This window comes from Glossina fuscipes, unplaced genomic scaffold (genome assembly GCF_014805625.2).
Source record: "Glossina fuscipes isolate IAEA_lab_2018 unplaced genomic scaffold, Yale_Gfus_2 112, whole genome shotgun sequence".
Taxonomy (NCBI): domain Eukaryota; kingdom Metazoa; phylum Arthropoda; class Insecta; order Diptera; family Glossinidae; genus Glossina; species Glossina fuscipes.
Genome location: NW_023998455.1, coordinates 3,871,467 through 3,896,952, shown reverse-complemented (window position 1 = coordinate 3,896,952; position 25,486 = coordinate 3,871,467). Strand labels below are relative to the sequence as shown.

At 34.4% G+C, this 25,486-nt stretch overlaps 2 protein-coding genes across 3 annotated transcripts; both read right to left on the bottom strand.

Moving 5' to 3' along the window:
- Positions 1 to 941: 941 nt before the first annotated feature.
- On the bottom strand, positions 942 to 2,886 carry LOC119639161 (modular serine protease-like). The gene is made up of 4 exons (XM_038036408.1): positions 2,447 to 2,886; positions 2,013 to 2,387; positions 1,791 to 1,941; positions 942 to 1,474 (listed from the first exon to the last, which is right to left on the bottom strand). The coding sequence occupies exons 1-4, from the start codon at positions 2,754 to 2,756 to the stop codon at positions 973 to 975; spliced, it is 1,338 nt and encodes a 445-aa protein (XP_037892336.1). The 5' UTR covers positions 2,757 to 2,886; the 3' UTR covers positions 942 to 972.
- Positions 2,887 to 17,323: 14,437 nt separating this feature from the next.
- Positions 17,324 to 24,562, bottom strand: LOC119639596 (synaptotagmin-4). Of its 2 annotated transcripts, XM_038037072.1 has the most exons (5): positions 24,455 to 24,562; positions 23,372 to 23,542; positions 18,888 to 20,083; positions 18,149 to 18,223; positions 17,324 to 18,079 (listed from the first exon to the last, which is right to left on the bottom strand). In XM_038037072.1, exons 2-5 carry the CDS (start codon positions 23,412 to 23,414, stop codon positions 17,960 to 17,962), a joined length of 1,434 nt encoding a protein of 477 aa, XP_037893000.1. In that variant the 5' UTR covers positions 23,415 to 23,542; positions 24,455 to 24,562; the 3' UTR covers positions 17,324 to 17,959. The 2 variants fall into 2 exon arrangements, with proteins under 2 accessions (XP_037893000.1, XP_037892999.1); XM_038037071.1 differs by lacking the exon at positions 24,455 to 24,562 and having other exon boundaries at positions 23,372 to 23,992.
- Positions 24,563 to 25,486: the final 924 nt, after the last annotated feature.

Genomic DNA, 25,486 nt, shown 5'->3' with positions numbered 1-25,486 from the left:
ATCATAAATATATGATTCTAATAGCCCCTAGAGTATATGTACATTCTTAATGAAATGATTGTAGCCAGGTCTGTCCGTCTTTCCGTCTGTTAACTAAAATCACAGCTACGATCTCGAAACGAAAGCTAGAAATTGAAACTTTCTTCTACATTTGTTTCTGTTACTGCCGCCGTGTATATATTCTCACGTAGCACGAGCAGGTGGAAAATAATCCAATGGATCGACGAAACTTACCAAAATAATCTCAAACATGTAGGATTTACTTGTGCATTAAAGATTAAAGTTTGATCTTAAGTCTCCCTAAGTCAAGGCCTCATGTTTAGGTTCATAAGTGGACGCAACTGGACTCAGGTTTTAAAGAAAAGCGAATTGAAAAAATTCTCAATGGCATATATATATATAAACGGTTAAGGGATTATAGTTCCACGAATACTTCAAATCCGAGAAAATTAAGACTGTTATCTAATCGTGCAGTGAGATATGTATTCTCCTTGAGGCGATATGATTATATCTCAGGTTATATTCTACGATTTCTAGGCAGTCCTTATGTTAACTTTATTAAAGTTAAACTTCTTCTTAGCTTAACTATCTTCTACAACGGTATCCTGTGGCAGAAATCGAAGGAGCTTTTGAACCACGTCTTTCTTTGAAAGAGATAGTTCGCAATAACCTTTTGCTGGTTCATTGAGTTACTTCTTCTTTGGTCACATCCTTTCAGGTAAGAGTCATAAGAGCTTATAATTCCCTGTCAAGGGTGTTACGAAAATTTAGATGCTCTTGCTTTTAACCTTCGCCGCCAATAATGATCTTAGCTAGTTGCTTAGCAGTGGAAGGGAGGTGTGGTTGTGGTATGTGTTATTTTCTTTCATACTAGTCCGGTTAACTCCTTGTTTCGCACTCTTTACCTTAAATTTTTACACATTTTTTTGAGAATGTTTTAATTTTATTATTAGAAAGTGAGAAATTGAAATTCTAAAACAAGGCTTTGTCTTCTTGCTTGAACTGTTCCAGTTTCTGTATGACTTCGTCGCTTATATAATTGACGTTGGTTGCTGTTAGAATTCCTTCGCGAACACATTCGGCATTACGGAAACGTGTATAACTAATAATGCCCAATAGTTCGTGACGTTTTATTTCTGAATTATAAGCTACAAAACCGCCGCCAGGATCACCACGACATAAGGTCGCCTCATCTTCGTTTTGCAAGCAAAATTTATCATTAGCTAAAGATGCGAGCCTATCCTTTAATTGGCAAGTATGATGAGACAGTGATTTCATAGGCAGTCGTCGAAAAATGTTTTCTTCTTCTTTATTATAACCCATAACTGCGCCATCTTGATTATTTGGTACATCAAGATCGGCGATAGGTTTGATGTTTAGACACACGGCTGATATATTGTCATTGAAGATAAAAGGTTTCTTCAATTTAACAACCGCAATGTCCCCAAGGAAATTGTCTGTTTCCTTGCGAAAGCTTCAATTAAAAAGAGAAGAAAAGAATAGAACGAGAAAATGAAAAATTAATTAAATGACTCGTTAAGGCAATTCTTTACTCGTCTCTCTTCGACCGTAAACAGTTTTTGACGTTTAATCTTCTCCTCAAACGAACGACAGAGTAAATATTTTCTCTTTGTCCATCTCTCTAACTCTCTTTAATTTTCTTTATTTCTCTTCATTCTCTACGTTTCTCTTGTTTTTCTCTCCATTAATCCCCCACTTCCTTTCTTTCTCCGTGTTTCTTATATTCATATTCTTTACCTTACCCTGCCCGCAGACCTTTGCTTTCATACCTTGAAGATATTACAATTTCAGCAACATCTGCAGCTTGGGCAGCTGGATCCTTAGTCATATCGTAGTCGCGATAATATTTACCGGCGACCACCTGAAAGAAGCCAACGTGCATTTTGTCTTCTACGACGGCATCCCAAAAACAATGGGCAGCTGCATTAAAAGTTTTGAAATCCCGATTTATCTTTAATTCTAATTTAGCTTGAATGTCTGTCTATACGTACCTGTTACAATTACACTCGGCGATACAATGGATCCACCGCAAACGAATTTATAGTTCACCTTATCTGTTTTTTGATAAATGGCGACTTGCCAGGGCATCTCACTATACTCTACAGCGAGTTCTCCGAGCGTTAACGCCGTATTGGGTCGAGGAACTCCGCAATCGATGTTACAAGTGGGACGTTTATCGGTGAACTTACCATCGGAGGTGCATTGCATTCGTGGCGAATCGTTGCCGAAACCTTGATAGCCGATGTTACATCCAATAATTACCTCAGAATTCATTTCCACACGTTGACACTCCAGTACAGTGGTATCATTGTTAATGCACTTATGAAATGTGGATAAGCCAAGCAATTGCTCAGCATCACAATATTCTTTAAAGTGAACTCTTGTTAGAGAAAAAAATCAATGGTTTTGGTTTCACTTAACTTACGATCACATGTGGGAAATGTTCCTATCCATTCACCATTTTGGCAATTTAAACTCTCTTTGGTTTCGAGGCGATCACCATTCGAACAATCTAAGTGAACAATTTCATAATTGTCTACCCAACTGCCAAAAGGTATCGTCTCATTCTGTGGATGCAAACGAGCCACCAAATTAAGGTAATGTTCCGGTAACTGACATTTATTTTCATTTCCCGAACTATCAGAATCTGTAGGAAGCGCTTCTGTCCGGAGAATTTGTATTAAAATAACCCATATTCCGAAATAAATGATATTCGTATTGGAAGTTGACATCATAAGCGAAACAATAATTTTCTTAAGAAAAATGGAATTTTATTATAAACAGGTTTGAACCTATTGTTGGAACTTTTAATACTAGTTTCTAATTAATTTTAAACCAATACTTGACTTAAGCAATGTTAACGCGAAACTAAAACATTTAATAAAATATTGAAAGGTTTTTTGTAATTTCATATTCTCGATTAGAGAGTGGAGAAGATTTAAAGAGACAACTGCATAGTTTATGAATATATTAAGAAGACCACTACGAGACACAAAGTGATTGTCCATTCGATCCGTTACATGATCACTATTTCTTAGCCACCGTAGTTGAAATAAACTTAAATATTAAATCAACGGTTTTCGTTTAGTGAAGACACGAACTGACCCCAGCGAAGGTTCCACTTTAAAATAGCAAACAAAACTTCAAGTTTGAATTTTAACCTCTAAAAAACTCAGACTTCCTTTCCTTTAAGTGGGCGCGACCCTACAAAGAATGGAAGAAATATGAGGTTTAATGGGTTTTACTAGATCAAAGAAAATATTCGTGGCGCTTCTTTAACAAATATTAAGCACATCTTAAGCGAACTTTATTAGGCCGAGCCTATTGTCTTGCTTATCTTTTTCTCGTAACGCTTTTCCAGAGCTCGCCTTGGTTCATGTATTCGTCAAGTATCGAGTTACCCTTTATGTATCCACTCTCGACTTGAAGCAAGTTTTTCGTTCAATATTTAATACCACAACAGTGCCCTAAGTTGACATGAGAAGAATTTTTTCGATTTTCTGAAGAATCTAGCCGAGTTTACTTCCGGAGCGAAGAATATTCCAACATTTCCGTGCGTTCGATTTTTATAAAGCATTTCCACCTTAAGCAACATAAATTTTGCCATAAACATGTGGAAACCGTCTGAATCGATGCGATATTCGAAAATACTGCGAATCACTTTAGAATTTTGTCTCACTTCCGTAAACCTTTTCCGAAGTGAATTAACGATTTCTCATTCTTCTCATTTACACACTATGTTCCGCGTCCTTAAATTTACATGTTCGGAGAAACCTCGCTGGACGTTTTCCTTATTGTGTGTGTGTGTGTGTATTGCGTGTAGCGGAAGGACTTCAGATTGCTAAACCGACGGATACAAATCAACTTTCTGAACTAATTTAAGATTTTCCGTTTGTCTATTGGTCTTCCGTATCACATTAAGTTTGCGAGAACGTATGTAAAATACAGAATCGCCTTTTATTATGACAATCAATTCAGAAACGCAGTTCAGGCTTGTCGGCCTATCGGTCCACCTGATATTTGTTCATGTGTCTTTCTATTCAGCAACTATTGAGATATTTTGATGAAATTTTACACACTGAAGCGCTTTGACCCAAGGGCGATTGCTAATGACAACTTTTCATCTAGATCAGTCCACTTTTTCGAGCGCTTCTCATGTAACGCTTTGTTCTGTAAAGTCGTTATATGGAAAAAAATTAATATAATCAAAATTAATCCACAAAGTTCGCTGATTAATAGTATTTCGACAACCGTAATTGGTATGAAAAATTTGGCTTGGCTGGGGTAACTTTTTGAAACTCCTCTCAAATAACCTTGCCTATGAAAAATGAACCTTTATATGGTAAAAAGATATAATTTTCAATAAATATTTCATGGTGAGAATTGGTTCACAATAGCATATTGACAAAGAAGTCAATTTTTAGGAAGTAAATTAAGAGCTACACTTGGATTACGTCTTATGAAGTTATTGGGGCATTCCCCAATATTGCGGCCTTTTATGAAAAGTATGCGTTTGTGTGAAAATTATATATAACGAATGCATAATTGTGATAGGCGAGATGGTCGGCCTGCATACAAAGCAAACATTTGATGTATTCATAAAGTTCGCAGTTATCACGTCTTCCCACTGAGATAGAACGAATTGAACGGAGATTTTCAAAAATTCTCGCAAGTGCATAAGGAGTCGACTAAGATCGTCCCTTAAACAAACCTCGTATTTCCATTAATTTCCAGTCTTCTCAAAGCTACTACTCTTATGAAAAGCTTTACTACCTAAGCTTTAGTACATACACATATAGCCAAGTTATTCTCTGAGCTACAATAAATTTGTGGTCGACCTAAGCTTCTCGTTATCGAGATAGAACGATAGCAATTTTCAATTCGATAATTCTCATTAACGACTTGTGAGTTGATGGCACTCGGTAGCGTATGAGTGTTTTCTTGATATCGATCGTAATATTTCATATTTTTGCTTGAACGCCAAAAAGGCTATCGATCTTCATGTTCTAAGGGAAAATAAAGGCAAATGTCGTTACAAAGAGGAACGATTACTTAATCATAGCAACAGATTTGCCTAATTAAATTATAATTTCTGACATATGTAAAAACGATTTATTTTTAAACGTCTCTTATACGCTTCGTGGCATAGTCTTGTCCTCATTAACTTCTTGCTTAGTTCTATAATTCTTTGGAAAGCAAAGTTGTTCGCAGATTTTGTTGCATAAACGTGTGGGCCTCGTAGGCGTGTGCATTCACTAATCCGCCCATATGTTTAGCACATACATTCCGAATTTTAAACCAGCCAAGGATTTGTGTACTTTATGGGGTTTATGGAGCTTGGTTCTAGGCGTTACAAAGGTATTGAAAAGAAATTAGATCTTCATGCAATAATATTGAGTAGGCGTGGTAAATTTTCAGCTTTTCAAAATTCAACTTTTGTAAGTGTGTTTACAACAGTTATAACACGGACAGACAGACGGACCTGCTTAAATCGATTTAAAATTTGATGCGAATCAAAACTAAAAATACGCTATGGGACCTTTGAAGCTTGTTTCGGTGACGGGTATAAAAAGAATAATTTGCTCGTCGTAAATACATAAATCTTCTAAATCTTCTGTGCCGGTGCTTAATTATTTCTTCTATGGTAAGTATTATGCTTACAAGTGTAGATTTATAATCAACGCTAATAAAGTGTACTACGAGCCGATAGCCTGTGTTGCTAGTGCTCAATGTCTTTTTTTTAGTCTAAGAATTCATTTTATTAGTCTAAAATTAAAATAATAATAATAATAAAGTGTACTACAAACATAAAATGCTGCGCATACACCAAAATCGCTTTTAATATGGGCTTACACGGGATATTAATTATATGCAAAAAATTAAACAAATTTTTATTTTTTTAATTCAGTCCCAGACGATACCTTCTCTCCAATCGGTATATAAGTTGACTCTAGTGTAAACATCTGGAATGCTCACTGTTCCGCAATTACCTTTACCGAATGACGTGACGCCTGCCACGAGGAATTGACAGCGAAGATCGGGATGAGTAAGTGCCCTGATTGCTGGTAAAACAGCCCGCACGTATCTGGGGGCGATTGTCAACGCCTCCTTTCTCCAATTTCTCGTTGCGTTCGATCATTTGAAAACGTTTTTCATTATAACTTGCGCCATCCCAACCGGCAGTCACAAATTCTCGAAACTTGCGTAATCTTGCCAACTTAACTAAGGCAATATCGTTATATTTAGTCTGTACTTCAGTGGTGTGATATATGCGATGAGGTATAAAATTTATAACATCAATATCTTGCGGCAAAGCGTCATCTGTGCTAGAGGTGTAATTCAATTCTCCTTAGGTGGCGAGGTCGGAAATGAAAAGAAAGTAGTTTTTTATGTGAACACATTCATGAATAAATCCACGGTACGTTGAACTCATGTGGTGGCGTAGAAAAAAATGAGCGACTGTTAAAACGAATTTTTTTGCAAATCAACACAGGAACGAAAACTCTTTAGCAGTTGCTTTTATGCCACCAACTAGGTAAGGTTTGTAACATGTTTTTGGTGGACTGTCGTAGGATCTGCACTCTAAGGAAAACGCTCGAGGCTGTAATATGTAAAGCAAAAATATGTCATAAACAATACGCAAGCTTGATGATCTTAACACATAGTTAGCATAGTATGTTCGGTAGAGAAAGAACTAAATAACACGAGTGGGCTAAGAAATTTCTTTAAAATCAAAAATGGTACCAGAGACAATAAACTAAAAAAAGGAACTAAAAAAAAATAAAATAAAATCTCAGAAATTTTGAATTTCTCTCTTGTCATTAATTGTCTGTAGGGCTCTTAACTCCTTGCTCTCTCATTCTCTTTATTTGCATAGTCATGAATTGTGCTTCCTGGTATGACGTCATACGGTATCAAATATTTTTCAAAGCGAAAAAGTATACAATTGTGTGTTGTAAAGTGAATATCTACTCTAGAGTACACGTAAGTGTGTATGTAAGAGAAAAATCTAAAGCATAGGTGACAAATATAATTTGTTTCTTTTCGAAAAAAAAACTTAATACATATTCTAGGAAGGATTTATCAGGAAGTAATGCAACGTGTATGCACGCCCATAAGCATGACATATCTTATACAACTTCCCACGTCCCTTATGAGTTATCGTGGAAGACGCGTTGCCTTATTATTTCATATGACTGGCTTCGCAATATATATTTCATACTCATTCTTCACAATTTTTATACACTGCAGCGTTTGTGTGGTGCAAGGGTGCGGATGTATGCACCAACCAGAAGTACTTGAGATAGATCTATCCTTTACTACAGCGAAGCTTGTTTGTTAGTTCTTTGGCGTGTTAAGTCGTTGTGTAAAATTTGCGTCGCATCAGCAAATTATTGTAAGCCCCTCCCACGTAACCGTTACTATAAAAAGTAAGTCATTATATGTGTAAAATATATACTGGAAGTGGATCCTTAAAAGTAATTTGATATATAAGCCACCTCATCTAAGGGTCCCTTATGAAAAGTGAGCATTTATACCGCAACAAAGGAGTGAATGTATCCATGATATAACAAGAAAGGACTTTAGCCAAGAAAAAAAAACTTAGAGCTTTATCATATGATCAGATGGACAGATGTTGCTCAAGCTTGTCTATAATATGTATAGCTGAGAGAGCAGTTAAGGCTTGTTTTTATATGCTTGATAAGCTGAAGATACATTCTGGAAAGCAGCCCATGCGCCCTCATAAATTTAATATATGTCTCGAGATTTAACATATATATGTACACGCGTGTGTGTATATTTTCATAAGGACCACAATCACTCAGGCAATGTGTCCCATTCGAGTATTAGGGTGACGGTCGAAGTGATGTGCGGAAAGAGAGCGCGGCCACATGCTAGCGAAAGCGAATCTAATTGGCAAGTATTATGCCTTTAACGACTGAACAGTCACTGTATGATTGTAATCAAAGTAAACCCTATTCCAGTTCAGATTTGAATCCGCGAACGCTGGCTGGACAGTCGATACTCTCATCTACTCCCCTACTCTTGCGGACAAGTACAAATGAAGATATCACACACATTGTGGATGAATCAATGGGAAAATCTTGCGGACTTTCAATTTTCATCAAAGAATGAGAAAAGAGAAAGAGAATTGAAAATCAAATAGAATTTTCTAGAACATTTATTAAGTTCGTAAAAGTAATACTTGTATGCAAACGGACGAGATAACAGACGTGAACTGAGTTATTCATGCTGACTATAAAGACTTTCATAATATATTTATAGAGTTAACGATGGAGGTTTCTATGTCCACGCAGAAATTTAATAACCTATTCTCTCGATTACTGGGAGCAACATTTCTATAAACAAATTAATTATATTACTGTACCTGTCACAATCCGCAAATCGACATCTTTCGGTTGCGTATAAATTTGCTTTGGCTTTACGCAGCATACATGTGTACCATGACGATCCAAATTGCAGTACGGCTTGTTCTCGATGAAATCGAAACGATCTCTGATATTGGGGCAATCAGCTATTGGCACGCATTCAGTATCGAGAGCACATTCATTAGCTTTGCGAGAAAACGAAAACAACATTACGTCACAAAATTTATTTTCTTTTAAGACGCAAAACACAAAACATTTTTTATTATATTTCTACGAAAGGCGTTCTTTCCACTTGGCGTACATATCACTTATGAGCGTCACAGTCATTACACATACACTAGAAATTAATTTGATTATCTAAAATTAAAATTTTTATACCCTACACCATTTGTGACACAGTGTATGTTAAGTTGATGCGGACGTATGTAATATCCAGAATGGCTTAAGGTAGACCCAACTGTTATCAATCGATTCGGAATCGTTTTCTTAATCGATCTAAGCCTTCCTGTCTGTCAGTCTGTCCATCTGATGTTTCGCAAATTTTGACATATTTTGATGAAATTTGCTACACAGAAGTGCTTGGGCCCAACGATGATCCCTATTGAAAGTGATTCGGATCGGTCGACTTTTTCGATTACTCTCCATACAGCGGGGGATAATGTGGAGAAATAGAAATTTTCAAAATTACTTTTTAAAATTTTATACTGGAACTGGCTCGATAAACGTACGTCTTTGACGTAAAAGCTAACTGTGCCAAATTTGGACCAAGTAGATCTATTTTAGGATTCCACCTCATATAACGGTTCTTATGAAAAGTGTGCATTAAGTATAATAACATATTCTCTCGAAGCACATTTCGATAAACATATTAATTATATTACTGTACCTGATTTTACGCAGCATACATGTGTACCATGACGATCGAAATTGCAGTAGGGCTTATTCTCGATTAAATCGAAACGATCTCTAATGTAGGCACACTCGGCTATTGGTACGCATTCAGTGTTGAGAGCACATTCATTAGCTTTGCGGAAAAACGAAAACAACATTATGTTATATAATTTATTCTGGTTTAAGGCGTAAAATCCAAAACACTTTTTGTTTCTGCGAAAGACGTTCTTTCCCGCTCGGCATACGTACCACTTACGAGTGTAATACTCATTACAAATAAAGTCCATAGACTAGAGATTAATTGCATTATCTAAAATTACCGATTTTTCTGCTTGTCAACGTCTGTCTTGTATTGAGAACTTATTAATACCGTGGAGAGTTGAAACTGGCTTTGGTTGACTAAAACAGTTGTTTATATTGCATCTTCACTGTTTAGTTAAGTTAGGCTTTAAGTTAACTTTCGGATGCCTTGTCTCTTAAACAATTTAAACAACCAGTAAAGAGAGGCGAGAGTAATCAATAGTTTAGACAGCGTTTGTTTTGCGTTTTATTGAAACCTTATTAATCCGGTAAAGAATCGAAACTGATCGTCTAAAACAATTATTTTTATTGCATTTGCAGCATATTATAAACTCTCAAAAAAAAAAATAAATAAATAAATAAATAAAAATAAAAAAAATAATCGGACAAGGCCGACCTTCAGATAATATACAACTTTTCGTTTAATTGATAACAGACGAAAAATTATTCATTATTTTCATGTAAACGCATAATTTTCATGAAAGCCCTCGCATTGGACGATACTGAAACGCTTGCGTCGTCTAATTTTAGGGAACTTAGTTTACTGGTCAAAGATATTATTATTTCCCAGTTGCCTCCTTGATATCAAACTGCAAATTAAGCTTTCCCGCCAGAAGAAAGTGTGTTTTCATGAGAGCGTCTATATATAGGGCGGCCGCAAAAACAGGTCTAAGTGATCTAAATCCTCTATGTTTCATTCATTATAAAATATTAACGACTTAACACAATGAAGCGTTATGTCAGAAGTGGTCGAAAAATGGCTCCGATATGAATCATTTCTAATAACGTTCGCTCTTGGATCAAAAGCAGTGGGTTTATCGATCTTCATCAAAATGCAGGTTGAATACAATAATACATAGGCAAATATTACAACAGACGAGCTTGGAACGAGTGATGTGTGGTATATGATTAGAGCTTAGTCGTCGCAAAATGATGCGGCTTAATAAACGAGCCTATTAATGACTTTCATAATATACAACAAGTAAGAACATGGACATGGTCGAAAATTAAATACCCTACACCACATTCTCTAATACAATTCTTATTTTTATCTTATGGGCCAATTTTCATTATCACTTAGACTTCTCTGCTCCCCTACAAAGCATTAATTTCCATGAATTTCCTTTTTAGGGTAAGATCCAAAAAGTAGGACGAGCAGTTCTAAATTTGGTATAGTTTATTTTTTACCTTCAATTTCTATTATGACCTGATTATCATCATGTGAACTTCAGATTTCGTTACATGATAGGGGTTTCAAAAAATTGTTCCAGGCGGCCCAAACTTCTCATACCAATTCAGATTGTCGAAAAACTATTAGTTAGGCCTCTTTGTCGCGAAATTTTGAAAATTGAAATATTACTCCATATAACGACCTTTTAAAATAGGGCTTTATATGATGAGTGATTGAAACAATGGACCAGTAGCGTTCATCCTTGGTCGAAAGAACGTCTGTCTACCGCATTTCATCAAAATGTGCGACATGCAGCTTGAGTACGAAAGTACATGGACAGACAGAAGACGCACAAACGGACAGGCGGGCTTAAGTGGATACAGAAAGTGAATCGATCGACATAATAACTGTTGCGTCTACCTTAAAGCCTGCTGGGTGTTGCATACGTCCGCACTAACTTAATATATCCTGTAGCACAAGTGGTGTAGCGTATAACAGAAATATGAACCATTTCGTCTCGAAGCCATCTTGTTATTGCTCGTGAACGAGCGCGATCCTCTTACCAACTTTTTATTCTACATTAAAACGCTCTGCACTACTTTTTAACTTTGCTTTCGCGACTTGATAACCGTGTGTTCGAAAAAAAAAGAAGAAAAATTTGGTTTTGAGAGTTGACAAGACTGCGACACAAAAATATAACATTTTCTCTTACACCTACTGGCCAATCAGAACCATCGAATGCTTCTTTGGAAGAGAGAGTACCGCGTTTCTCTCTTTCAAAACTATAAATAAATTCTTCGTAAGCAAATTTTATATAAAAGGTCAACGAATCAATTCTCTCCATTTAATTGGGCTTGGCCTTAAAAGAGAGGCTAAGCTAAAAGAACAATTACTTGAAGCAGTCTGTAATAGGTTTGCGATGCAGCCGAGAAGTATTTAAGAATTGTTTAGGAGAAAAAAGTCAACCTCCATCAACATTTGGTCCACTTGAGCTTGACGTCGCCGATAGAAATAAATATGAATTGTTTTGCAAAGAAAACAGGAATTTATTATAAGTTTTTAATTTTTTTTTTTTTTTTTTATTTATTTATTTATTTACTCGTTATATATAATAATTTTATTTTCGCTTCATTAAATTTAACATATAATTGTTTGTCGTTATATTCTATTTCAGTTATACTTGCGATCTAAATATTCTGAAGAATAGAATTTTCTTCTTCTTTTTTTTTTCTTTTTTTTATATATATTTACTCTTCAATTATGTGAAACTATTTGAAATGTTTGAGTATTGCACATGAGTAGTTGTGTATGAAAGAGGGTGTAAAAAATGAGATAGAAATGAAGAGAAGAAAAAAAAGTTATGCTCGGCATTTATTGCGATTGTTTTGGTTACCCGTCAACAACTAAAAGAAAAAGGTTTAAAAGGTTGCCGGATAAATTTTACAATTGATATCAGTCGTAGGCTGTAAGTTATAAGTATAACAATATTTGGAAATTCGTAGTTTCTTGAATGTGTTAACAATTTCAGGTGTACATATGGGCGGATAATATCTGTTATCGTCAAGCTCGATCGGTGGGCCTGCGCTAAGAACACACTAATTACGGCGTTTCGACTCAATCGTAGGCGATTCAGCAACGGAGACACGTAGGTAAACGTCAGATCAGCTAATCAAGCTAAGATATAGATAGATACGATTTATGATATATTTGATATAAGCGGAATGACAAGCACGGCGTATACGTGTCTCTATCTCTCACGACAGCAGGCATAAAAAAATGTTGGAAACGGGCTACACAAGCTTATATGGAATAAGATATTCCCGTGACAAATTAAGAGAACCAGCTATGGCTGGACATAAATCATTTTTTTTTTTTTTTTTTTTTTTAATTAAAAAAAATTTTTGTTTAGTTTAATAAAAAAAAAAAAAAAATTATGTTTTCATAAAAATTGATGTTGTAATAAGAATATGTAGTTGGTATGTGTGTGTGTGCGTGTGCGTGTGTGTATGTTTGAGTGTAGGACCTTTCTTTAATGCATTTCAGTACAATTGATTGTTTTGGAGGTAAAGTTTTTATTTTTGTTTTTTTTTTTTCTTACAATTAGTTTATGTGATTTTTTTGTCATCTTTAATTTTCTGATTTCCTTGATTTAAGTAATAAAGTTTAATTTTTTTTGAAATATTTTCAGAAAATATTTTTTCATTTAGCTTAATTGAAAATTCATTTCCGTCATTATATCCGTTTTTTTTTTTTTTTTTTTTTGTATTTTTATGTTTTACGCGAACGTCTTTTAAAGAAATACATTTCCGCTTAACTAGTATGAGTAAGTAAATCGCAGAAAGGGTAATTGTCAGACCAATTTAAGCGTTCTCAGGCGTATGTGCTCCTAAATTAAAAAGATGTCATCTTTGATTTTTTACTTACTTTATGTTTTTGTTGTTACTATTCTTCTTCGTGTTGATGATGTTGTTGTTTTTCTTTTTTTTTTTTTGGTATTTTTCTTCTCAATTTAATACACAATAATTACTTGTTGTTCTCTATTACGAATAACTATTATTTTCTTAATTGGAGGGATCATTATTTATATATTATCATGTATATATGTATATATAGCAATAGGTGTGCGTGTCTATATATGTGTATATATGTATGTGTAATTACACTCATTACCATAAACAACATCATGAAGTACTTCTCTATGGCTACTTAAGGAGTATCTGCTCGATTCCTTAGTTTTCGTATAAGAGTTTGAAAGGTAAAGTCGTAAGCGTGTGTTCACGTGAAACTATGTATTGCGGAAATATGAAGATCGAGAACTGCCAGATTGTAAATCGAACGTCCATTTTCAAATAAGCTGACTATTGAGGCCAATTGGAAGAAGGGAGAACGGGCTGCGTAATTAGGTTTTCCTAATTCCCTATCTGCAATAGGACTGCAAAAGCAATACGCTTTTCAAGTCGAGAAGAGTAGAAAGAACTTTGTGAAAGAACTTGATTTCATTTATAGAATTCAGGGACACCTACTCCTTATTATATTTATTATTATTATTATTATTAAGTTCGCCAGAGAAATAAATTCTAAGACTAAACTCTTAAGAGCACTAGCATCTAAGGCTATCGGCTTTTATTAAAAACTTCACCGCACTTGAGATTCGAACCCAACAACCATTGACTTGCTAGTCGAGATTCCTCGATTTCGGCTACTCAGGGGGATGTGCTTTATTATCCTATGCCTTGCGATTATAGAAAGAGACATTCGCTTAAGATATTAAAGCGCAGGACTTTTTCGATGCTCGTTTACTTGCAAAAGAAGAAGAAGAGTATTATCATAGGTTTGTTTATTTTATTTTTCTCTATTTAAAAACGAACTCATAGATGAGTCCTCCTGTCTTGAAAGCAAATACGACCTGTGATTATCTTGGATTAGTTATCAGTGATTATAGGGTAACGTAAACACGGATAGTTACTTAACAGCAAGATATTGCATCATTAAGCAACAAACTGAACTTTACTTAGCATTTCTTTTTTTTTCTTTTAAGCTCACCAAAGCTCATTGTGGGAAGCTGCACTTTGGGTCGAATGATTTCTCGCTTTGCTTTGAATATGTTCAAAATTGGTTGGAATGGTTGACCAAATTTACTTTTTTAGTATACCCTTAGCAGGAGTACAGACACAGTTTTGATTCCCATTGAATATTTTTTTGCTTTTTTTTTTTATTTTTATTTTTGAAAATTTTAACAATCATTCAATTATTAATATCAAAATAACCTTTGATGAATTAAGTTGTGCCTATAAAATAGCTCGGAAAGTTGTAGGTGAGTCTATGGTTTGTTATACGAGTTTCTGGTTTTTATCTGCGTATAATAAGAAATCAAGTTTACTTATTCAAGTAAAATTTTCAAGCAGTATGATCGTATGATCGTTTTATCAAAGTTGCAGGTCAGTTCTTGATTCTTCTCCTTGACACTCGGCAGACTTTTCTTCAGTATATGCAAGCATTATAACCTCTTAACAATTTTTCAAAAAAAAATTTTCATTAATTCTAATTAATTATGGGCCCTCTGTAGTTGAGCAAAGGCAAAGCTTTCCTCACAATTATGGCCTCTTCGTTTTTCCACCGGGAAAGGTCTTTATTAGACAATTGCATGAAATTCGAGATCGATGGATTCGATGGTCTCACAATTGTTCAGCGGTTTTTTTCAGTTTGGTTGTTCTTCAACTTTTCAGTGAATAAAATAAATTTTTTAAGTGGATATGATATGTCTACAAACTTATATACCAAATTTCATCAAATTTTATTTAGACTTTTCCTCTGTCAGGATGAATAAAAATCAAAAGGACAGAAGGAGAGCAAAACGGACATAAGTAAATTAAGCATCTTCTCGTAATTTTTTTGACGAAAGAAGCTAAAAATTGAAATGACGAACGGACAGCGTAATGGTTATACGAACACATGTAAATCGAGTTTTTGAACGGATGGACGGACGGACAGATTAGGCGAACACAAGTAAATCAGGCCGGGTAAGGAACTAAAGAAAGAACAGACGGACAAAAGAACAGTTATGCGGATATAAATAAGTCGAGCAATCTATCTCAATTCTTTCACATCTAAGCGACTAAAAATTCAAGGGACAGGTGAGCATAAATAAATCTTTACAAATATATAAATATGTGAGTTAGTAATGCCTTCGGAGATCAAATTTTAATAACTAACTAACCGTCTTTGCCATTATTTGCTCTTTATTATCTATTCGTTTTTTCATACAATTATTTTGCTCCGCAAAATATGCAGCGGAAACAGTTAAGAATTCACATTCTTCGATCCCGAGATGATAGATTACGAAGAACTTTTTTCGAACAAAGCGAACATATGTGATGGAAAAGTGTTTAGGACGTATAAGAAAGATATACAAAAGTTGTATAGTATAGTTGCGGTGTCTCTACAGATGTGCTCGATGGAGTTGCGGATGAAAAATTTATTCTTAGTTTTGCATTTTATAGCAGATTTAAGAAAGCATCCGTGATGTTTGAGTTAAAGTTTTATGTGTTGTCTGTTAATGTCTCTTATCTTGTAGTTTGTTTTCTTTGTTTTAATCTAAAGTTTTACCTTCTTTTAAGCTAAGCTTTGCAAATATCTTTTTCAATTATATTTTATTGATTTATTTATATTTTTATTATGATAGAAATCTTGCTTACCAAAGAGTTGAGGTCAATTTTTATCTATATCTTCTTCTTTTGTTTTTTTTTTTTTGTTTTTTTTAAATTATTTTATTCTCTTAAGTAATCTTTATTTTCACTGACTTAACTGTAAATGATTTCATTAAGTAAATAAACTCAATTTGTCTTTTCTTTTTTTTTTTTTGAGTAAATTTTAAATTATTTGTACTTTTATTATTTCATAAATTAGAAAAACCATTATATGTGAAAAAAAAACTTAAAAAGAATAACTATACTTAATTAGAAAAAAAGAAAAAAAATTAATAATAATTTTTACTAATTATTTTCCTTGTTAGTAAACTTTGCTATTTATTCGCCTGCTAGTAATTTATGTTCAGCATGATACTAGGTAACGGAAGCTAAGGGCACCCATCTGCCAAAGAAGAAGAAGAAGAAGAAGAATATGTCTAGTCGGAGAAACACACACGAAACGATTTTCAACATTTTCTTAAAGAAACCCAATTCACAAATGCCTTGAAAAAATTTAACGAAAACTTTTTCGAAATAAATTTAATTTTCTTTAAACAAATTTAGCCAAGCACGACTCATTTTGAACGAAAGCTTTAATATGTAATCCGAGATTTGAGCACAGAGAGAGAATGTAAATGGCGAAAATCTTGCTTCAATAACTTTCCCATAGATAATTGACTTGATACTTGTTCTTTTCGAAGCCGTGCTAATGTGCATACATCTATCGACTTTTAAAATAACATCTTATTAATTATGATTGAGCAAAAACTGTTTCACAATCCATCCATGGCCTGCTTGCTGTCACTCTTCAGCCTTCTTATCAAAAAAAAAAAAAAAAAAATGGTAAAAACTACAAATCATTCTGAACTAGAATAACTCGAAAGATGGAAATGGCGTTCTTGAAAAGTATGGCAAACTTTTTTAATTCATTCTTATTTTTATATCCTTACTCTGTACTCTTTATTCCTTACGGCGAATAGCTTCGTCTTACTAAGTAGATATGAACTTATATAATAGCATTTAAGATCTGGTAAGGTAAGGTTCAAAAATAATTCATATAAAATATATCCTCTCGCTCCACCCCTTCCATTTTTCTTTCTCTTTCCCTTTCTCTCTTTCTTGTTATCACTACCATCATCATCATATATGCATATATATATATATATATATATATATATACTTAGTAAATATTTCATACTTTTTAAAAATGGTTGTCTTATATCCAGACTAAGACTAAAATTTTTACTAAACCACTTACACATACACAAAATATATAATGATTTATAATACAATAGATATACGATTACAATCGAAACAAGAGAGAGAACAAAATCAAATTTCAATATATTTACTTTTTTTTTAAATTTTTTAATACTTTTTGCTAATATTAAGATCGTCACTATCCTCGCCTATCAACCAATCAACACACGTTCTTCTCTCCTTTCATTTATGTTCCTCTCTCTCTCTCTCTCTCTCTCTCTCGCCCTTCTAATTACTTTTCTTACATTCTCTTTACATTTTTTTTTTTAAGAGAAAGCTTTTCTCTTCTCTACGCTCTCCGCTCTCTCCGTTTTTTATTTATTTATTTATTTATCTTTTGCTTATTATTGGAGATTTGAGATTCTTGTTTTGTTTTGTTCTTATTTTTTTTTTTCTTTTTGGGAAATCTTTTAATATCAATGACATTGGTTGAGTTGCTCTTACATAAAAGCTTTTCCTTTATATGTATATATGAAACTACGTGAGTGTGTGTATATGTGTGTGAGTGTGTGTGAGTATTAGTACGTCTTAATTGGTGTATAGTGAATTACTATTTTTGTGGGTTTGTGTACAAATCTCTGTAATATATGTACGTTCATGTATATTTACTGTAATTATTCTTTTCTTTTTTTTTTTTTTTTTTTTTGTTGCTTAACATAAATTCTTTTTTCTTTTTTTTTTCATGCTTTTCAAGAGATATTTTAACTTCTCTTCTCTTGATTTCTAAGATTTCATCTTTTTTACTCGTTCAGTTTATGCCATTCGGCAATTTGTCTTCTGGGTGAATTGCATACTTCGTTCCAATGGTTTAGGGCGGTTCCACTTGAATTTGGTCCGCCAAGCTCAAGTCTGCCGATTACCTAAAAAAAGCAAATTCAATAAATACAAGAATTTTCATTGTGATATCAATTTTATTGCAACAAACTCACCTCATTTTTGGTAACACGATCCCAATCCAAGAGCATTAGTTCCAACGAAACACCTTCTAAAGTTGCTCCAGTACCCTAAAGCAAACATTTATAAAAATCTTCATTTTAAACCAGTAGATATAATCAGGCTTAGAGTTACATCATAGTAAATAAGTATTTAAGTGGTCACCCCTGCGATGAACTATATCGACAGAATGAAGACAGATTTCCGCGGCGACATTGCGGCAAAGTAGGTAACAAAGGCAACGAAACACACAGAAAGAAAGAAGACAACAAAACGGCCAAGGGAATCTGGGGATAGACTCTCCGCTTAATTTCGAAGAAATTCGGGCTGGTCTCTTAAGGCCAGTCAGGCGGCTGTATAGTTGTCGCAACGACAAAGACCCTTTCAGCTATTCGCGGGTGCAAAACTCAGTGCGGAAAACACAACTTGATCGTAACTGTAGTGAGTGCTCAGTCGGTAAAGGTAAGTACCTTCTACGCTACCGCCACCGACTATTTCTGTTCTTTTTCCTCCCTTTTTCCTGACCATAACTGTGTGCAACACGTATAGGGAAGTGATCGGTCACAGAAGAAATCTCCCTAAAAATTGTGGATAATCGCTTTCCCATTTACCCCTCTCTGTCTCTCTCTCTCTCTCTCTCTCTCTCTCTCTCTCTCTCTCCCTGTCTATTTGTCTTCCATCCTTTCTCCGTCTTTCCCTATTTCTTTGTATCTGCTTTGCTATAGAGAAACTCACCTCAGTAGCTGGTATATCGAAAGCGAAGCTTTCATTAAATACTGGACTTAATGTGCGCTTCTTAACGTGCGTCTTCTTTTTGGCAATACGTTGACCATTGTACAGTAAGTAGATCTTAACGTACGGGTCAGCTAAACCGGTAACATCCATGCGTGGCAAATTTCGAGCCTTCAAGAGCACAACAGTTAAACGACCGGCAGCCGGCTGCCAGCATAACGAGATCAACAGTTCACCGCGGCCCTGTGCTCTGATCTTCAAACTACGTGGTTGAATCTCTTTGCTAATTGATAAAGCCTCCTTCGAAATGTCGCCAATTTCAATGGATGACAATGGACAGACCACTTCACCTATAACGTCATCACGCGAATACCGATCAAAGCTGAGTATAACGAAATGCAATGACATATTCTGAAGATCGTTAATATTCAAGCCGTAGAAAGTGAAATCTTCATCGTAAACGGGATTACAAGTATTACGCACTACGCGTGTCTTGACTTTATGCTGTTTATCGGGTAATAATTGCAATTTAACATAAGGATCCGTTGCTGCCTGTGTGCGTCCATTCATGCCAGCTGGTATATCAGTCGAGCCATTATGACCATTTGTTGCAGTGCTGCTGCTAGCGCCACTCTTGCATGGCAAGCCACGGCAACGTATTATCGAGACCATTAACGCATTGCGTTCAGCCAAGTAACGTAATTTAAAGAAAATTGTACCCAATTTACCAAATTGTTCCATATTTAAGTCATTGCTGCCATTGCTTGAAATTGAATCATGCATTGCTACCATTTTGTGTCCGTTATTAACGGATTTGCCAACATTGCCGTTCGCTTGAGGACTCCTACTTTCTAATGGCGAGCGTTTCTCGCCGCCATTATATTTATGCTTGTTTTGAATTTCATCCTCTTCTACATATTTCACCGCTTGTGGTGTAACGGGAGAAGAGATGGCTTGATCTTGTACCGGCTGTAAAATGCCCAACTGCTTACCACTGGTAGGAGAGGGGGATTTCTTAAGGTAATGTGGCGGCTGACCACTAGGTGAACGAACTGCTGTCGGACGTCGTGTTGGTTGGAAAGGAAATGTGGCATCGTGATGATTTTGTTTCTTATTACGAGCACGCATTTGCTTGGCACATATACAAGCGGCGGCCCATAGAGCGGCCGCCGATATAATGCCTAAAATAGCAGGAAGAACTGCAAAAATTCAAGCAAAAACAATAACAAATTAATAAGATGCGGATAAGTATTAAAAAAATATGTAATCTTTAATATATTTAAAGTTAAAGGTTTTTAAAAAAAATTTATCAATACTGAACGGAACGTACTGCCGAACCTACTGCACGAAAGGTCAGTTTAGATAAGTGCTTGTGTTTGGTATATTGGACGGATTAACGAAACCTACTCACTGATTAAGACACCTTGCCTTGCGTAGGTAACTATCTGAAAAGTATTCTTACGAAAATTAAACCTGTAGACTCAATTTTAGGCCCCTGTACTAAAAGTTTTGTCAGCAAGTGAACTAATCAGGTGTCTTTCGCCTCTGATTCTGAAACATTAGTTCACCAGTCAATAGATGACGACTTCGACAGCGTCACGATCTGAAATGAAACCACGATCAAGTCAATAAAATGAAATTAGAAAATTCATTGCTTTCGTTACCCGGCCCTCGAAGAGAACGAAAAAGATCTCATTGTTTATCTTTGATAAGAAGCTCCTTTGAATTTGCCCCATCCCTAATAACATTCGTTGTATTTTTCTCAAGTTCTTAGTTTATGCGAAAGTTTCCATATTCAAAAGCGATTCGTAAGAAGAGAGACGATTCCAACTTAGTTACTTCTAATACTGAGAAGCTTTATATACCTGGTAATACTTATAGGATCGTCATCATCTCTATGAGCTTATTACATCCTACACTAGTATATTAAGTTTGCGCGGATGTATTCAATACCCAGAAGCACTTGAAATAGACCCGCCTTTTACTATACTGATCGCGATCTAACTTTCTCTACCCATTTTTCAGATATTTTCATGAAGTTTGATAAGCCTTTGACATGTACGAGTACGATCGCTATTGAAAATGTTTCAGAGCGGACCAACTTTTCGTTCAGTCCACTTATAAAGCCCCATTTGAAGAAATCGTTATATAAATTATATGAATGTATTAAAAGAAATGATGTAGGGTATTTAATGGTAGGCCGTGTCCCAATATAATGTTTTTACTTGTTTTAGATAATCCGATTATAATCTGCGAAGCATTAAAGTAAACGGAAAGTCCTGTCTTGATACCTTTAAGAATTGTTGGCCAGAGTTTTTTGAACTAAAGACCCCTTTCCTTTCCCAAATGGAAATAATCTCAGTCAGTCAGAAGAAATGCAATTCATTATATCTGTTGTTCTTATCCGATGCTAACATTTTCGAAAGTCTTCGGCTTTCCTGGCCACTCGGCGCCATACTTCATTGTATCGTGAGTTATGCGATTATCTGTGCAGTACTATGGGCTAAAGATGGAACCGTATATGTGGACAAGAGGAAGTTAAATTTCGCTAAAGCAATTGCAGACAAGAAAACTCAATTTTTGTATGAAAAAAAAAAAAAAATTACGAGGACATAGAACGACTATTCGTTCATTGCCCATATTCTTGCCACATTCAACTTCTAGTTACAATTTTCACGAAGCAGATCTACTGTTGTGCACAAATCTATGAAAATGTAACGAAAGCTTTTCTTACAAGTCATCTAAGTTTGAAGAAGTTTTAAAGATTATACTTGGAAAGTGTTTACTGCTGATCAGTTATCGGATATTGTCTAACAAGACTACACTTAGTTCTACGATGCTAAATAAATATCTTAACGACTCCTTATTGTAGATAGAGACAATTAAGATCGAAGAAGGAACGTTTAAGTCTAAACTATTGGGTTGCCTGGCAAGTCGTACTAGTGCTTGTTTGACTTTTACTGGTCATTAAATTAGAAACATTTTGAATTTTTTAATAAAACTTTTTTCATGAACAATCGCTAACTGTAAATTACAAATTAAACTCTGCATTATTCTCAATTGTAAACACGTACAGACTAACTTTTTCAATTATTCTCATATATGACCAAATTCATAGTCGTTTTTTTCAATGCAACAGCTGTTAACAAATACAGACTAACTTTTTCAATTATTCTCAGATGTGATCAAATTCAGACGCTTACTCTCACATGTGACCAAATTATTTTTGAATTACTCTTAGATGTGATCAAATGCAGAGACAACATCCGGTTCTTAGAAATTTTTTTTACATTGACTGGATTATTACAGCAGTCTGCTAACTAACATTAACACTGCTTATGTTGTAAAGCAGCATATCCACGAATGTGTACAAACTTAACTAAAACCATTGCTTTGTGTATTTTCTCCAGAATTTTTATATATGCAGACATGCAGCATTTTTTTGCATCCAAATCTTACCATTGTTAACTATTTCAACTAAATAGGAAAGAAAGATTTTTTTCTTTAGCATAAACCTAAAGTGATCGAATTGTTGAAAAAAAAAGACCAACATTGAACCAAAGTAATGCGCGTAAGCGTTTCTTCCGTTCTTTGACAAAATTCAGTATATATTTAAAATATAATTAATTGCTACAAAGCTTAACGATCAAGATATGCATCAGCATCTTTTGCGTTTTATCAGGTAGCTGATGGATGACCTCATTGCGGAAACTTGCTGGTTTGGAGACGAAACAATCAATGAACCATTTTCGCACATCTTCAACTTCTATGACCCAGCGATCTGCTAAGTATAACTGTATCGACTTGAGTAGACGATAATCGGAAAGAGCCCGCCCTGGACAATATATAGAGTGTGCAGCACAAGCTCCGTACGTGTAACCAACGACGACAATTTTTTTGCACAAAATCTCTCTCTAAGCCAAATTAATCACTTCCGTAGCTTCAGCTGCATTTTCTTCCGGTCCAATCCAATCAACCCTACAGACAAACGCACTACCGCAGATAACGTCCATCTTTCAAACTTTGGTAATAAATACACTGAACGATAACTTGTACACAACTGAAACTTAAACCATTCGAACATCAATATCCAAGTCATCTACGCCTGAAATTTCGTCAGGTGCACGTTATGAAGAGACCAATTTCAACGGAGCGAAGTTGTTTATGCACCTAATAAGAGGTAATCTTAGCCTTTGGTAGGTTAGTAAAATTTAAGAATTGGTTCAAAATATTCTTCATTGCCCAGCGCTTAGCCGTTTACACATCACCATTTTCCGAACTTATTAGAGAATTTTCTTTACCTAAGATTTGGTTTTTTTTTTCAACGCATATTTAAGTTTTCATGATATGACGCTAAATGAATCACGCACAAAATATATGTATGTATAGATACATATACCATTATTTTAAAGATTTATACCAGATTTTATAAAAATATCAAGATAAATATGAACAAATATTATGCATAAATATTTTATTTAACTTACTTGTGGTCATAGCACTTATATCCGGAGTATATTCGTCACCCATTGTAAGAAATTGATTTTATTTAAAAACAAACAAAAAAAAAAAAATGTTAAACTATTTTATTATTTTAAGAATTTTCGTTCTCGTTTGGGATGAGTATATTTTTCGATTTGTTTTTAGGTTCACAATTTCTAAAAATTAAGAGGAAATTGAAATATTTGAAAAACAAATTTTAATAAAATATTTTCATGTCATAAATAGATTTTTGCTTCTTGGCTTTACTGTACACTTGAAATCAATAAAAAGCCGTAGAGTATGCTAAGGTTTTTGATAGTTACACATAACGTTTCGTTTTTCACTTGCTTTTACTTGCTTGCTCTCGCTCCCTCTCTCTCTATCTCTCGGTGAGTAAAATAACTCTGCTAAATTCACTCTGCTTTTGATGGAGTGACGACAATGTACAGATTCTTTTCCGTTGTTGTTGTTTTTCTTGTTGTTGCTGTTGCTGATGTTTTCGTTGTTAATATCCCTTGTATCGCAAGGGTATACACAATAAAAGGACTAATAATTTGTTGCTGTTGTCGATGAATCTTTATTATTTTTGTTGCTGTTGCTGTTGCTGTTGTTGTTATTTTCATTTACTACGTAGTTGGTTATATGCAAGAAGAATTTTTTTTCTCATGTCCGAAGCAAAGCAAGCAAGCAAGTATGAATCACTCTCATGCGTTTATTATACTTTACTTTCCGATTAAAGGATTATTTTTTATCCCTTTTATTTAACATTTAATTATACCAGCTTTTCTTTCTAATTTAATTGTTGTTTACTAAAAAAAAAGTTTCTTTTTTTCTATCAAATTTGTTTAAGATAATTCCATAATATTCTAGACATGTATATATATATATACATATATTCTTTTTTTAATGCTTTGTTACACACATACATATGTGCCAGAACCAAGCAAAAAAAAAAGTTTTCTTTCTAATTTCTTTCAATGCAAAATATGATAAAAAAAAATTGTTATTCAAAAGTTTAAATATATATTTACGGGTTTTTTCTTTTCTTTTTTTTTTTTGTTATTTAATTATTTTAATTTAGAGTTTACTTTAAAAATTACTTCTCACACAAAAATAAAGAAAAACTTAACGTTTTCTTATAATTCGTTCATTCCGCTGTAAATCTTCGACTAGTAAATGCTACCATTACCACGAATCTACTACTAATCCTATAATCAGCTATAAAATCATTAAACTGTGTCATGCGCTTTGCATTTTACTTTATTATGCAGGAGACTCACTCGCTTTCGCTAAGGGTTGCAAAAGTCAGCATTTGAGAATTGCATTTTATTAGACAACATACAGTCAAGCATATCACAAGAATTATAAATTTTGTTTTTGTTTTCTTTAAAGGTTTTATTGTTGAAACTTTATAATCAAACGTATACTTGCCGCCAACATGATAACAGTTCTCATACATAACTGTACTACATATAGCATTGTAGAAACATAAAAGATTAAAATATATATATATATATACATATATGTATATATATTTACAGTAAAAGCTCCTTATTCGCGCTTCCTTCATTCGCGTTTTCATTATTCGCGGATTAAAAACAATTTTAAAAAATTTCTTTATTCGCGGATATAATAAGTACATACATAATAATAAAAGGATTCCCATAGGTATCCAATTAACATTCCGTATTCACGGTATCTGTATTCCGCACGGCACATATATCCCGCGTATAAAAAACTTTTACTATATATATAAACACAAATAGATAGAAATCATATCTTCTTCTTCTTCTTCGGCTAGTGAGCAAATCAACAACAGTCAAATCATTGTGTTGTCGTGGAAGAAGAGTATATGATTTTACTCTGCACCACTTGTGGAAGAGGGTATATTTAGCTTGTGCGAACGTAGCGCACACCGAGAAAGTCTTAAGCTAAACACATCTTTTATGGTATTGATCGAATCAAAATCAATATTTGGCGCTTGTCTGCCCGTCCGTCAATGTATTTTAGTATTCAATCTATAACCTTATAATTTGGAATACTGGGCTTGGATTCACTTCTTCGACTACTCCACATACAAGGCCTTATTGTGAAAAGTCTTTACGTGGAAAATGGGGCGA